General features: G+C 35.7%; 1 protein-coding gene across 5 annotated transcripts in view; it reads left to right on the forward strand.

Moving 5' to 3' along the window:
• Nucleotides 1–16,946, forward strand: part of KCNIP4 (potassium voltage-gated channel interacting protein 4) — a 430,537-nt gene that overhangs the window by 40,577 nt on the left and 373,014 nt on the right. For 2 of the 5 annotated variants that reach the window (XM_051619882.1, XM_051619887.1), the window contains exons 1-2: nucleotides 3,322–3,482; nucleotides 4,252–4,400. The exons of 1 other annotated variant lie outside the window; for it this stretch is intronic. In XM_051619882.1, the coding sequence (XP_051475842.1) occupies nucleotides 4,253–4,400 (148 nt within the window). In that variant the 5' untranslated portion in view covers nucleotides 3,322–3,482; nucleotide 4,252. Of the gene's footprint in view, nucleotides 1–3,321; nucleotides 3,483–3,509; nucleotides 3,902–4,251; nucleotides 4,401–6,867; nucleotides 7,044–16,946 lie in introns of those variants that run through there. 2 more of the 5 variants (XM_051619883.1, XM_051619894.1) reach the window with 2 other exon arrangements.

The raw sequence follows: 16,946 nt of genomic DNA on the forward strand, positions 1-16,946 counted from the left end.
TGGTTCCTCATTAACAATGTAGAGATTCACCATGCATGAAAAGGCAAGACCTATAGGCATTACATACATCAACAAGGATGACCTTTTTGAGGTGAGAAAAAAATAGAAATAGCAGTTCTACTTATATTTGTGGGTTATTTTCAAATGCTTCCCACAGACTTTCCAGAGTGACTGGCACTGCTGAACTCTTCACTATGTTCAAGTTAAATTAAGATGTGCCTGTTTGTTTTCTCTTGGCAAAAACAGAACCCTAAATTTTAATAGATACTAAAGTGTACAGTAAGATTTTAGTTCCTTGTATTTATCTAATTGAAATTTTTTGCCTATAGACAAAAATTTTGAAAAGGTCTTCATAAAAAGATGTTAGTGCAACAGAAGCACCTCGGAGAGCACTATAAAATGGAAATATCTAAATAACTGGTGTATTTTTTTCTTCCAGTCTTTTTCTGTTTTATCTTTCATGTTACAGAAAGGGAAGGAAATTGTCCTTTCCACTCACAAATAATTTCCTTCATCTGCCAAAATGGGATATAATAAAATAATAATAAAAATTGCTTCTCCTGAGACAAACAAACCCGAATCCTATTTTTTCTCTGAAGCATCTCATTGTTCTATTCCTTAGTATGTCAACAGTCACCCACACATTCATCCAGGACTGGATTCTGTAACTTTGCCCCACTTTCCAGTATTAATTTCTTAACTTGCAGCCACAGTCTCTGTGGCCTGAAGTTTTCAGCAGACATCACTGGTTTAACCTAGCTGCATCTTTGATATTAAAGAATTTGTTTCTTCAAGGCCCTTATGAGACCACATAGTCATCAGTGAATGTTGTTGAAGTAGTTGTGTTACAGTAATCAACTAATGCAACTAATCAGTTCTGTAAAGATTCCACCAAAAACGCATGTAGATGCCATGTCAATTTCAACTGTTTCATCTGGAGTATTCCTGAGCCCTTTTTCATGATATAATGTTGCCTCTGGTCTTTCCAACTGCTATTTCATTATCAAGCAGAGAATTACTTAGTTTTCAATAAATCCACCCAAAGTTCACTTCCATATTCCCAAAGTTCAAATCAAATCAGGCAGTAGTAAGAGGCAACTTGCCTCTTACTTGCAGCCATGTTCATGTACACCTAGTTAAAAGACATTTCCTTCTAGCTCCCATAAATACTCCTCAAAATGTCTATAGCTGTGTGGGATTTCATAGCACTTACATGATTATTGTATTATTTTTGGCTGTAACTGATTACATATGAAATCTGAGAGCATGAAATAGGAAAAACCTGCTTTCTTTAGGCAGTGGCCCTCTCCATGCATTGTGACTGCCACAGTAGGAAGTTTGCCTTCTGTGGCTAGAGGCATGTGGTCAGGATGAGCGCAGGTTCCCAGTTACTTCTGCAGTAACGTGTAAGTAAGGGCTCAAACCAAAGGCATTGCAGGGTTTTTGCAGATAATTTATCTGTGTTTGTCTTGGTGGTGGTACTCCCACTAGTACATTAAAAATACTTTGTTGTACAGTTAAATCTGAAATGAAACTCTTCGCATCGTGGCAAATAAGACACAGCTTTCATCTGCACATAAGCAAATTCTAAATGTTTCACCAAGAGCTCTACCTCTCCATATCCTCGTGAGTAGTATAATTGAATCTGTGCTTTCAAATATCCCACCTCTTGCACAGTTCCTCTGTGTTCTTGTCCCTCCTGAAGACCTTATTCAAATGCTAACAGAGAGGCATATCCAGCAACCATTTCCCACTGTGTGTGAACAGTTGCTCCATCTCTAGGCAGTGTGCACTCTTGTTTACTATCCTATCAAGGTATAATTTTCCCAGATGATGGTCTCAGCTCCTGATTCTGCTTCCCCATTCACACTACTTTCGGATTAATGAATCTCCGAGATTAGGCAGCTCAGAACCGGCACTCTGAGGAGTGTGCCAGAGTATGTCGTGAGAGGTAGCATTTGAGCTGAAGGATCAAGGATTTTCTAGCTGACCTTTACATAGGCAGGCAGTTTCTCTGAAGGTTTATATCGAGAAAAACTTAGATTACTTCAACAAGACTTGAAAGGTTTAGCAATTTGAACCTATACTACATGTTGCTATATTCAGTGCTGCTGGGCATAGTATTTGTTTTCTCTTTGCATTGCACAGGAGTGACATAGATGTGTTCCACCAGAGAAGATGGGTGATTTTCTGTGGATGCCCTGCACAGACTGATCAGAAGCAAACCTCCAGTTTTCATGAGGGATTAATTCTAATTTATAGAGTACATTAGTATCATTTGAAGATGGAATGTAGAAATAGTGGAGTGCATTATCTTTTAAAAATACCTCTTATTTCTGTGCAATAACTAACATTTGTGCTTTGCTAATGCAACTAACAATTTGGTTCTAGGAGTCATCTGGAAATCCAGAATTTTTTGTGGTGAAAATATATTTCTTAGCACAGTAAAACACCAAGGTAATATTTATTCTCAGAATGGCACCTTTGAAAGATATAATATAAAGAACTGTGAAATATGCTTAAACTGGAAGAAGTTTCTCTGCCAGTTTCAGAAGTTTCAGAAACTGTTACCAGATTGAGAGTCAGCTCACTGGTACTGGATTTCGATGAAAATACAGCCATGACTGAAATGTTGTGTCATGCCATGGGACACAAAGGACCTGATACCATGCAAATTCAAGCCTATTTCAGTTCTAGATAGCAATGAGCCTAAAATATATCCCTCGATATGAACCTGAATTGAAGTGTTCCACTCCACTTTTGCTACCTAATAAATTGGTGGTTAAGATCCATGCTTCTCTGCTCTTATGAAGAGAATTCACTCCTGATTGATAGGCTGTTTCCAGACGTGGAATTAGTGTGCTTTAAAAACTCCATCGTAGCCTCTTCTGACAGATCTGAGATGTCTTGCAAATTTATGTAGTTGGCATGATGATTAATTCAGTTAGAAGGAAATGGAACCTTGTTCCTTGATTGTTTTGCATAGTCAGTAGAAACTCCTAATGCAAATGCATGCAGTGAGGTCATACGTGATGTCACGGTTTCTTTCTACAGGAAGCAATGCGTTTACAGTTGAAAAGTTGCCTTTTTTTTTCAAACTCTGGTGTGTACTGTGACCAGTGCCAATTTAATTCTTTGTGTCTTTCCTACTTTCTGTGTTTAGAACTTTACTTGTGTTTAACGTTGTTAGATTAAGATTGTGGGTGAGAGCACAGTGTGAGGGAAGATAGGGAGAGTGAAACTGGGGCTGCTTTGGTGTCCATCTCCTGGCTGGGCGCAGTTACTGTTTGTAATTAGAGTAGCTCCCCTGGTGCAGTCTGTGGCTGGCTGTCAAAGGGCTGCTGCAGTTGGCAGCTTGGTTCTGTCCTCAGCAGCAGTCATCTACTCTGCTTCTCAGGCTGTAGCTCGCTGAAGAGCAGACAGGAATGGTGTTTAGGACTACTGCATGACCTCGGAGTTGCAGATGAGTCCTGGAGTACTAGGTAGGTGTCTTTTCTTAGATGTGTGGCCCCTGAGCAGGGCTTTGGTTAGGTCCTAGTTGGTGTTGGTTACTGATAGTGGCCCCCAGCTCCTTCAAAGTGGCAGTCTATCAAGAAAAATGTCATAGAGAAATGTATTGGTCTGTCTGTGAATCAGAAGGTGGTGTACAGAAATGGTCCCCAAGTGTGCAACTGGCTTTAAGTGGCTCAGCTGCTTTTCTGCATTTGAGTGACAGTGGCATTAAGGCAGCACAGAAACCCAACTATTCATCTTTTCTGGGTAGAGCAGCTGTCTTTCAATAACAGCTAGAGGAATGCAGCTCTCCTCTATGACACTGACGTAAGGCAAGCTAAGATAGGAAGGATAATAGGTTCATGCATAGAGGATTACATTATTTCCTTTACCTAAACAACTGATTAAGGTAAGAGGTAAATATTTATTTACCATCTCAATATGTTATATAATTTATATCAGTTAAGTAAAGTTTTTAAGAATAGTAAAAAATATATATTTTTCCCTTATCTGTATGTTTACAACTATATTAATGTTCCAGATAAATAATTCAAAACAAAATAATATGAATGCAATAATTCAATTTATGTTAATTACTAATATGACTCTATGAGATAAAAACAATGTTTAAAGAGATCCTAAGGCTTTTCCCTTTACCCCAAGCCCATCTCCTCCCTTCTCATCTCCCTTACCCCCAGCCTACAGATTTAAGTTTTGTATATATCCTTCAGGAAAACTAAAGGTTCAGTTTCTGTTTAGGATGGAAGTGTTAGCCCCTGAGAAGAAAGCACATGGAGAGAATGAAGATTTGCAACAGTATCATCAGAAGCCTGCAAACTGCAAGAAATTTCTTAGGAATTGCTGCTTGATAAAGCGAATTTTTGCCTGGAAAACTCTGAGCTCTAAAGGTACCTTTCCTATTGAAATTTTTAGTGTAGGAGAAATTACTGTCTTTCAAAGAATCTGAATTTTTGATACAATGGCATTACTGAATTTAGCATCAGTTAAGTTATAGGTACAAAAAGTCTCTACTGTCTTGACTCTATTGTGCAAAGATATTAAAAATGGTACAGCTGTGATTGGAGGTGTTTTATCATGATGTGATAAAAATAATTGTACTGCATGAGCATTCATTTTGCAGCACATCAAAATACAGAAAAAACCCCATAATCCTTCAATCAGAAGATAAAGGAATAAATGCAAAATCCCAGTAATTAAAATTATCAATTTATCAGGCCAAGCACAAAAATCTGTTTTGATGAGTAATACATCCTTTGATCCCTGTCAGAGTATATTTACATGGAAATGACAAGATCAATCCCTTTGTCTTTGAGGAAATAGAGAAAGGTAACATCCTGTCACTGTAATACATGATGATGCTAAATACTGTATTTATTAATAAATACTGAAATAAATGCCTCATTTTAAATTATAAGTTGGCTGTGAAATACCTCAGCCATTGAAAGTCTGACTCTTTAATGAATAATAAAGTAAATTGCAACCATCCTGAACTGATGGTTAATCTGCTTCACATTATTTTCCTCAGGAACATACACTCATTTAAGGATTTTATTCAGCACTGATTCATCTTTTTACCATCATATTTGTCCTTTGTAACATGATGTAGATATAAAACAAAAAGCACTGCCCCAAACAACTCTTTCGTGTTTTGTCTGTATTTTTAATCCTCTTGCACACATTTTGTGACAATAAAAAACAGTGTCTTAAATTTGTGTCAAACAGAATGAAAAAATAAAAGCATGACATTGTTTTGTTGTGAAGAGCTAAGTCAATATATCCTGAGTGTTATGTTATTTTATTTACACATTTAATTTGAAGGATATGCTTCAGTAGCTTGGTTTCACATTTAGAAAAAATGAGCTGGTTAAATACAACATACTTCTGGTTTTAAACTGCCCTTATCCAAGTAAACGTGCTTGATGTGCCTTTTCATCTGAGCATAATCATTTAGCTATTCTTGGCCACTCATTTTTAAAGCTTTAGGCTAGTATTTCCAACAAATGGCAGCTTTAATCACTGTGCATATTATGGTTTCCTAAATACATGTTTTCTTTCTGATTACTGTATCAGTTTGAACCTATGATTGTCTGCACTTTTTTGTGTGTGTGTGTGTGTGTTGATACTGGAGCTAACGAAGCAAAAATGAATTTGCTTTAACCCTTTCAATACACTCATCCTTCGTTTATGAGAATTTTGCACATTTTTTGCTACTTATCAGCAATCTCAGCAGGCCTAAGGAATCAGCTCTCTATAAATGGCATGTGAATCTGGATTAACTTGTGCTGAAGTTAATAAGGTGTGATTATTCAGTATTTTTAAACTGGCTAATGATTTGCACATCTAAAAAATGTCTTAAGGCACTTGCTAAGTAACGATAAAATTAAGGATCTATTTTGTCTCAGTAAAGTGAATTAGCAGATATATGAATTATTGCAAAATCAGGCTCAATTAAGTTAGTCTGGGTTACTCCAACAGAGGCAAAATCAGAATTTGACACAGTTAACTCAAAATAAAGCTATTAATTTTGCTTATCTAGTACCAAATGATAGAATCCATATTCCCATAAGGTTATCTTTGCAAGAACTTTTTTTATCAAGATCAAGAAGCCTGATATCCTGAGGTACTTCCTTCAGCATTTGTCCATTGTCCAAGGTGAGCCCACTGACCTAATAGGTTTTCTTGGACTTGAGTAGCAGAGCCTACTGACGTCTGAATAAATGTTGTATATGGCATATCCCACCACTCAGGATCTGCAGCTAGGTAAGATTTATACATATAAACAAGTGGGGCATTCCTGAAACCCCCTAGGCTTGACCAGGAGATGTTCATCCATTCTCTGAAATAAGTCAGCCAGAGGTCTGCTGCAATTCAGCCTTCCTCCTAGTCCCCATGGCACTGCTCTGATAGCTACAGAGCACCTGACTACAGAGATACTTGGTCAATACCTACTGTTATCTGTTGGCAGGATGAAGGTGGGCTTACAAATGATACTGTGGTGGCTCATTCCCTCTTAGGTATTCCTTTCTGTAAATCAGATTCTCCATTGTGTCTTAAGCTACCATAGACTAATGAAGTAGTAAAGAAATAGTCATTACTGAAAAAACCCAACTGAAATATTTTTGTTCATTGTTTAAAAAAAAAATCAAAACTGCAAATACTGAATTATTTGGTGATTCACTGCCATTATAACACTTCATAGCTATAAATACAGTAAAGAAATTCAGATTTGATCTTTCTTTTAAAACAGAGGTTATTTAACCCCTACAATTTGTTTTTATATTTTAGTTTATTTGTATGATCTTGAAACTGAGTTTGTCAACATGTTTTAACTTACATAATTAATTATACTTTCAGAGACGTTTTCCACCTATGAATTTGGAGCAGGCAGATAAGTATTTTACTTACTGGAATGGTCAAATTACTTAATTATATTTCAGAACAAATAATCTTCACTCATATGATAAAGTCTTAGAATGTCCTGGCACTTGGAATGTCTTTCTGCTCTTCCCACTTTAACATCTCTCACAGAAGTAAGAAGAATGTTATAAATACTGGAAATACAATTACACCCAACCCTTTTCTATGCAGTATTTAAACAGCATGTATTTAATGCAGTAGTGATTGCTCCAAATGAAGAACAAGGGGGAAAAACAAAAAAGAAGGCTTATTGTTTTTCAAAGGAAATTAAATGGAATAATTGGAACAACATAGTTGTTGATGGGAAACAATTCCACACTGAAGACACTGTGCAAGGCTCAGTAATTTGACTCCTTCACACAGTAGTTTCAGAGTGCAAGTATCTTGTAACCAGGTCTTGAGGAACAGGTTCTGACTACTGCCAGGTGGGAAAGCTCAATCCTGCAGCTAGCTCTGGTCCCAAGTTTAAAGCATGGGTTGAAAAACTGGAAGGTTTCACTTACAAAATTGAGTAGCACTGAAGTATCTCCTTGCTATATTGGCAACCTACTCAGTTACCCTAGGACAGTTATGAGTCCTTCCTGATTATCCCATGCCATGAATATACACTCTGCTGCAAATTTTATTAAATTAATAAATTCATTAATAAATTAAATTTGAGACACAAGAAAGAAGACAATATCTTGTCTGTCCGAAAGATAAATTTGGAGGAATTGTACTGCTGACTCTGTGTTACGTACTGCTAAATATTATACATATCAACTGTTTATTTAAAAACTTTTATGTGTTGTTTGCATTTCAACAAACCACGTATTTCTGAGTTGAGTTAGGAATAATTCCAATCTGTCAATCAATTACTATATTTTTCTGTCAAAGAGTACATTTGGTAAAATATTTTAGGAAAAAATAATTCAAGTTATTTGAGAGCTAGCTAAATGTTCTGCTGTCCCTATGGTACTTCATATACTCTCAGATCCTGGATAACTAAAAAAAATTCCCACTGGAGATTACCAATACTGTTTTTCAAAATATGGACTTCTTATGATCAGAATAATAGTTTGTCCCCTGTGGTCCATTTGCCTTTTCTTCTCCTATGCAAATATGTTGAGCGGTACTTGGAAATCCAGTCACATCTCCAACCATGAAAAAAAATTTTCCTCTGAGTTGTTCAAAATTAAAAAGAACCTTTATTAATGTTGAAGAGGGGTCCTTAGGACTGAAACAGTCTTGGAGTGTGTCTCTCAGCATTAATTCTTTTGTGCCTGCTTGTACCAGTTTGCTATTGAGCAGTGAAACGACAGGGCAAAGACAATCTGAAAGCTAGACACTGGTGACAACGGGATTACACACAGGGATTAAAGTATGTATTTTCCAATATCAAAATGCTCAAGTGCATTAATTGGAAACTGTTACGACTACTAATGAGGAGATGAGTTGTTTCCTAACTTTATTACTGAAGCAAAAGCATCTTCTTTTTGTTTGCTTGTACATGGAGTGATAGTTACTAAAATCTGCCTGGTCTCTCTTCCCTGCCGGAAGAATATGAAATAAACAGCATAGATAAAAATGAGAGAGAAGAACAATAAATAATATATATCCAGTGTCAAGAACAGCATATCCTCCTGAGTTCATTCCCTTGTCCCAGTAGCTGCTTTCCACAAACAGTCCTTTATTAAAGGATTGCTGATACACTGTTCAGATCTTAACTTGGCCAGTAACTGACTTTGTATAGCCTGTCAAATATGTCATTTTTTACTTCATGTTATGTCAAACTACTTCATGTAGTTTACCTGGGATTTTTTTTTTTCCCCAGTTTTCTCCCACATGCTTTGAGCAACGATTCTATGATAATGTTTGGTTTCTGTTGGATTTACAAATTTACATCATAAGAAGACTTAATGGGGAGTGGAAAAAAATTGTAGAACTGAAGTTCATATGACTTTGGTATTTTGCATCTGAAAGCCTTTAAGAGAAGGAAAAGGAGAGCAAACGCTGGAGGACAGGAAGGACAGATGGGAAAAAGATGAAAACTGTTCCTTACGAGACCCTCTTCTCCTTTACATTCTAGATAGTGAATGCGTAACTAGTTAGAACACGCCATATGAAATCTTCCCTGAATGCTCAAAAAACAGGGTCTGTAGCCTATTCCTACATATATTAACCATTAACATGCTCTAAAGACAAACAGAAATCCATTTAAAAATGGAACCTTTCATGGATTTAAGCAATAAAGGAAGTTGTTGGGTTTTTTTTAAACTACAAGAAGAGAAATTTACTTGGGAATTCAAAATGAACAAAATGAGCATTTTGTCTATTTGAAATATTTATGAAAATGTTTTACAATTTGTTGATGCTGCTCTTGGTGTACATATTAATCTTAAGTAAGCTAGCTACTAATTCTGTGATTCCAAAACTAGGAAAAGTTACAGGATTAAACCTTATTCACTGTGTGTCTTTTAACAACTTTTTTTTTTTTTTTTTTTCCCCCAGAGAAAATGAGCATTGCTCTGTATTGCTTTAGGTATTTCTTCAATTACAGTGAACTACAAGTTAGGACTGTTTTCTTATACAGTTCCAATAAGCAGAGGTTTTGTGGTGCCTTATGCCTTCTGGCTCACTGTGCAAACATTCCATTTTATGTTACAAAAATTTCAACTTCTGAAAGAGTATTGCACATGTTGTATATACATATTTTTTTCAAGTCACTGAATTGGATCAAAAATATGTGTAATTTTCTTCTGAATTTGTAGCACGGAGTGATCTAATCTCAATAAGACTAATATTCTCTTCAGTGTAGCAGAAATAGTTAAAGGCACAAATTAACAGGAAAGTGTATTAGACAGGAATGTTTCTTACCTTTCAGATCACTAAAAGAGGAACTGGATAAACATGATTCTCACAATTATTCTGGAGTTGTTATATTTTGAAAAGGACTTCATGTGTATCGGTGTATAGACTTCCTAAATTGAGCAACGTGTGTAGCTATTGCAACTGTGGGGCTCTGACATATACGTATAAAATTATGTAGCATAATTTTTGGCTTGTGAAAGTATCTTAAATTATCTTAGAAAAAAACCCAATATACGCTTTTTGAAATTTTTTAATATATCTTAAGGTTTCAAAATTAATACTTTCATCATACTTTTGTCATACAGTGATGACAAAAGCCCTTGCTACTTTGTACATACATAGATGGAGGTTTTTAAACGTTTCCAAATTTAAAACTAAAATCACACAAATCTTGCAATAACCACTAGTTTACAGTTTGGGTAGAATTTATACATGCCCCTGCAGAGCCCTTGAATCAGTTATTAGTGCCTATAAAAGTAAGTATTATCCATAACTGAATTTTTTAGGATGCTTAATATTAAGATAGCAAGTTGCTAAGTGCAGATTATGAAGTCAATTCTCCTTAGAGTGAATGTACTTGTAAGGAGAAAGATATTTAATGGGAATTAGATTTCCTTTGACATTCAAAGGATTAAATGTGCTCCACAGTTAACCCCTGAAAAACCTGGCTCAGAAAATATATGAAGTTCCTGCTTTATGCTTCCCTTGCTACTTAGATATTACACAAAAATGTATGTTTCCCGTTTTCTCATGGAAGTATGTTTCCTTTATGTCAGAATGGATTTTTATGGTCTCCTGCAGTTGCGATCTTTGTAATCCAGCACTGTAGTTACTAGGAGGGACATGATATTTGAAGATGAAAGCATTAACTCATGACAGATTCCTGCCTAAAAACCCTACATTTGCAGAGCAGCATCTTGAACTCCCAAGGTTTTTTTTGCCCTTTGCTTCTCTTTTATTTCCTACTGACTGGTGTTAGCACCAAGCAATTTGTATAAGCTTCTGAAGAGATGGTTCACATTTTTAAACTAGCATTAGTTAAGAACTTCAGACTCTTTTTATTAACCATTTAAAAAAAAAAATATTTATCATAGTGAATAAGTGAGGGGTTTTTCATATAAAAGCCATGAGGAATCATATTGCTGACTGGAACCTTTCCCGGGATGTCACTCTGGACTCTGCATAATGAAATTTTATTTTCCGTTGACATCATTAATCCTACTTATTCTTCAGTCAGTTTAACTGTTAGAAAAAACAGCCCTAGCATCCTCCTGAATTTGGCCGAAGAATAAAAGGAATAACTGATTAACTGCTCTTTAATCAGCTAGTTATACCTGAAAAATCATTGTTTCTCTAATTCTCCTGATTTCTGTATTAGAAGTGGGGTTGCTGCTTCAATATCATGCATATATTTGAAAATGATCCACTGCAATACAATAAAGAAACTATACGCCCTGAACATGAAAGCAAACTATGAAGTTTGAACCTCTCTATGTTTAATTTTGCTTCCTCAGATTTTCCTTCATTGTTATACAATGGTCAGAGTCCCATTTAAAAAAAAATAAATTTCTTTGCTAATTTATTGAAAATCTGTTACTTAAAATCAAGTTCTAAACATCAAAGGTTTGGAATGTAATAAATGTAGAGGATCACCGCTTTTGGAAAACTAAAATATATCAATTATGAAACCAAAATATACTTTTATTTAGTCTCCCTATTCACAGAATCTTTTATTTCTACTGTGTCCGCCAACTGCTTCTTTTTTATTTCAAGACATTCTATCAATCAAAAACTAATAGGCTGAAGAAGTGTGTTAGATTAAGTGGAAGGACTTTTATATTCATGGCATACTTAGAAAATGGAATAAATCTTTAAATATCTTGCCACTTTCCATCTGGGCATTAATCCAGCAATTGAAATGGCTAAATATATTGAGAGTATTTCAGATTAAATGGTAGATCTGAATGTCTATTTATAAAGGATATGGCTCATAAAGAACTGAATTTGTTGTGGTGGTTAATGATACCTGTATTTTGTTTACCGAAGTGTACTGAATATTAGGGCAGTATAAAACAACTGGGTTTGCAAGCATCTGTCCCTGGAAAAAATCCTGTGACTGCAGATAAAGCTGTTTGTTTGTTTGTTTTGGTTTGGTTTGGTTTGGTTTTTTTGTTGTTGTTGGTTTTTTGTTGTTGGTTTTTTGTTTGTTTGTTTTGTTTTTGTTTTGTTTTGTTTGGTAAAGCATTATGACTGGTTAATTTTTCACAAAAGATCAAATTAAAAGGAAAACCAACATATCTTAGAAGTGGAAAAGCAGGGCAGAAGAAAGGAGGGAAAAATAGTAAGAAACAAATAAACCAGAATTACTAGAAACAAAATTACATGTTGCTTAATTTATTGCATTTCTTGAATGGTTGTTTCCCTTGGAGTCTGCAGTGTGGTCCCAACAGTTCTTCTGGCAGGCAGCAGTTCTGGCATGATAGATTTGCCCTCCTTTCAGCCTGAAAGGGGTGAGTGGGAGGACTTGGTGTCATCCTGCTGGGACCTCCTTCTAGTAGCATTATCTTCTTGGCAAGGAGACGTGTTCTCAGCTGTCCTTCAATTTTCTTACTCGTCCTTTCTGTGTGTAAGAGACTAAGAAAAAGTTCATAAGGAGCTGGAGTTCTTCACTGAACCATCTAAATGTTTAGTGGGCGCAATGACTGTATTAGTCATATGTGGCAACAGTGCACATGAATTTTGTGGATCAGCCCAACCAAATGCCAACAAACCTGTACCATGTAGCAAAGCAGAAGGAACTCATGATTTCACATATGTCACAGAAGATGGTGCTGGAAATAGTGAGTACTTTTATATATTGAGGCCAACCTGATTCCTTTGTTATGCAGGCTGAGAAAAGGAGAATTATAATAGACAAACAAATTGAAAAAGTTTAAACTTGTAATCCTAAAACTGTGTTCTAATAGGTTCCTGTTCTAATACATTGCTTAATTTGTGGTATCTTTGGCCGCATAAGTGCAAAAGCAAGAGACTTGGGTGAGTTGGTGTCATCATTCCCAACATTAGAGAAAAACTATATCTGACAGTACAAGAACTGAAGGTCTGGAGACGCAGAAATGTGAAGCCAGTTTCATTACCTACTCCTGGCCTAGAGATGATGTGTAGGTTAGGGTTCTCTTGAATGTAACAGCAAGAGTGACTAACAGCAAGAATACATGGTATTTAAACTGCTGTCAAATCACATCACCTCTGAATATAACTAGCAGCACTTCATCTGACTGTCTTGTTATATATATAAAAATATATATATTTAAAGCCATAAAAATATTACAGGTTTTGAGTGTAGCATCAACAGAGCTGTTATAAATGGCTCTATGTGTATCTTTGCATGTGTTTGTGTTTATCTTTGTTGGTTGAGAGGTAAATTTTTTTAACTTCAGTTTACAAAAGCTACCTTCCCAAGCTGTGATAGCTTGACTGCTTTAAGTAAGTTCATTAGTTCATACCACTTCTGATGCAACTGAGATGAAAAACGACACATGAGAAAAATCAAGCTTAGATGGAGGAAGGGAAACATCAACATTATGGCCCTACAATAACTTAAAATTGATCCTTGTGTTTCTAAATATCAGTATTCTCTGCTGTGAGATAGTGTTGCTAAACCTAGAAATTATTCCATCTCTCTCTGGTTTTGAATTATACAGGGTCAGAGTAACAGACCTGCAGTTACCAGTTTCTTAGCTGTCCATTTTGCTTGGAACCAAAAAAATAGTCTCTTTTTAGTAAACAGAGCAGAAGCTCTCAGGTGATGAAAAGATTTAGAGAAATTCCTCTAAGGAAGACAACAGTGCAAATCCTTAGTTGTTGACTGAACAATTTAGAAAGTAGTGAACAAAAAAGGATACAGAAAAGAGAAGGGGTCCATATGGTGAACATACTGAAGAACTGGATTTCTTCTGCAACAGAGTTACAACATGATGTTAGAGGAGCCAGATAAGACAAACTCTAAGGATTGACACTACGAATTCTTGTTTTCTGAGCGAATCCTTAGGGCTTGATTTGCAGAATGTTGAGCATTTGCAGCATTACTAACTTGGCTTTGAACATCTATGAAAGGCTGTGAAAGCATTGTGAAAATGAGCTTCCACGAGTTTCCTACCAAGTGCACAAATTAGTCAGTACCTTTGATCTTAATCTCACTGTGCCTCTCCTCTGCATAAAGCAGGTATAGTAATACCCTCTCATCTCACAGGGATGTTGTGAATATAAATGTAGTAATGTTTCTGAAGCACTTGCACACTGTAGTGTCATCAGAGAAAAGAATATTTTTTTATTAAAGCTCAGGCTTTAAATAATGTTTGGTAGATAAATTATGGGGGCACAAAATATTGAAAGAGTGAAGTTTTGAATTAGGTAAAGAAGCAATATCCATTAATGAAATCAACTTATGAAAAGAAACTCACATTGAAACTATAGCAGTGTTCATGTCATTAAAAGCTTGTGCGATAATGCATACGTAGGAAGAGGCTGAACTAATGCTGTTAGTATTACAGTACAGTTCTTTTGGTGTATACTTCCTATGCAATTATTATAGATAGCAAAATTTCCGAGTGTGAAGGATTTACAGCAAAAAACTCAGATCTTGGCTTGTAGTTCTGCGTAAAAGTAGGGGTAACGTGACTGATAAAGGATCAGGCCCTAAAATACAAAATGTGAAAGGGGTGAGGGGTACAGCAGGATGTAGACATTTCCAGTAATTGTGTAATGTTATATCTTGGCATGCTGAAATGAATGAGAATCTTAGCATAAATTTCATCATAGCAGGGACTTCATTCAGTTTATAGCTCTATACTGAAGAAGATAGATCTTTATATAGGAAAATAAAATACCACTCATCTGTTGGCTTTATAAAGTTGTATTTTAATGTATGCCAGTTTTTTAGAAGGAGAGTTTTTGGCGAAAGGAGCTCTTTATTTGAGTTTTGCTAGAAATGGTTTGAGTTACATTTTGAATGAGGTCCCAATACCTAACTTACTTAACTAATATCCTCTCTTTAACTTTTTACTTCTTTTTATGTGGAGCAAATTATGAAATCTCCAAATCTTAGAGAAAGAAAAGGAAGTTTTTGAATTTTCATTACCAAAATCAAATCACAGAATGAGAAAAAAATAATACTAATTTATTTTTATAATTGAGTTAAGCTACAATTGATTCTATACTAAAAACTAATCAGTATACTATAATTGAAGAGATATTTTTGGGCCAATGTACCAGCTGGTATCACAGATGGTACAGATGGCATAAGGCTCTTTAATGGGATAAAGATAATGTGTTGGCACAAATAGAGTTGAGAATATGAGCATGTGATTTTTCTTTCCCATTATAAACTGTCTAATCAGTGTGGTTTTAATTGATAGACAATTGATACATTTGTATTCCACAAATCTGAGTAAATACTAAGATCAATACTTTGCAGTCAGAGACATTAGTATAACTTTTGTTCTGGAAAAACTCATATGCCCATAGTAAGCAACAACTCATTAAACCTTGTAAGGCAAGTCTGAGATTATTTAAATGGTCTACTTGATATTGCTCAAGGGGATTAGTAGAGAAATTTATGGGACCAGCTGAATCTCTCAGGTTTTATTCTCACGAGCTTTGATATCGATGTAGATATGGCAAAACATATGATAGTAGTATTGGTAATTAACAATCTGGATGATAAGTGATCAGGAAATAATACCAATTATTTTCTCTGAAGATCCACAGTGTGGCTGGATATTTCCGGACAGTAGTAGAGGGGCCTCACTGGATAGTGTGGCTTTTGCTGGACTTAGTTTCTTTTATTACATATGCTATTCTATAAATTAGTGTTGAGTTCAAAAGAATTTTACTTGTATCCCATTCAGAACTTTATTCTGCCACTTCTCTATGTTTTGTACATTGCACAAGACAGGAGATCTATCTATAGTGAAGCTATAGAGCAGGTATCTACAGTGGTGCTTTCAGTCACAAAACTAGCAAGACATTGCTAGATTAGATTTTTCCAGGTGCCTGAAATAAATCTGCCATGACAAAAATTGCCACTGGGCACTTTGCTGAGTATCTAGCCAATTACATGCAGATTCTGTATTCTTTGATATTGAAAAGTGCTCTACTAATCAGAAACAAAGCCTCCAAAGCAACTCTTAAGCCTTTGTTTCACACACCTAGATTGCAAAACACATGTAATAGAATATTATACCCAAAGACTCATTACTGCAGTTTTTACAGCCATTTCCAAATCATACAGAAATGTGACTCTAGGTGTTAGGTTTCCTTTAATGATGGAACATTGATTTTGAATGAATTTCACCCAGATCCAGAGGCTGATGATTGTTAGGACATTTGAAACAAAGCTAACAAAAAATGTTCTGTTGGGATAACAAGCTACTGCATTCAATCACCAATCCAGAAGGAAAACTGTATAGCTTAATGCCCCAGGGGAAAACTTGTGAAGGAAGACAGTACCTCAGGAAAGGGCAAACCCTGCTGGTTTCCTGGTCAGGAGCTGCACCTTTCCTCTGAACGACCCTGTCTGGAGGCATATCCAAAACACACCCTTCTCACAAGTTCTTAAAAGTTGCAATGGGAAAGGGGAACTTAACTGTTTTTTTTTTTCCCCTTGAGTGATGGATTTTATTTTCTTTTTGTGTGACTCTCCCACTTCTGGTTTGCAATACTGTATTTATTAAGGCTGTGGTATTCACATGGTCCTCGTATGAGTATGAAGGAGATAGGACTGATTATTGCCCTTGTAAATGCCACTGTGCTTTTATCATTAAATGAAAATTTATGTAATGACAGTATCTAAACTCTGTCCTGGATCCTGGTTTACAGATGTCCGAGTTTATGCACTCAAGCAAACTGTTGAACATTAGACAGAGGAGATTACACGTACTGGGGAATGTCAAACCTTCAGTTCTTTATCTAGAAGTTTACAGAATCCAATAAGTGAGCTGATAAATCACAAAAAGCAAATGGCTTAAGAAAAATAAGTATGTCCTACAGAAGGCAGTGGAGCATGTGTATTATACAACAGATTTCTCATACGCTTAGGAAATGTAAATCATGTTTTAGGATACAAAATCTTTATTGAAAATACAGTTTCTGTCAAATGCTGCTCA

Source organism: Apus apus, chromosome 4 (genome assembly GCF_020740795.1).
Source record: "Apus apus isolate bApuApu2 chromosome 4, bApuApu2.pri.cur, whole genome shotgun sequence".
In the NCBI taxonomy this organism is placed as follows: domain Eukaryota; kingdom Metazoa; phylum Chordata; class Aves; order Apodiformes; family Apodidae; genus Apus; species Apus apus.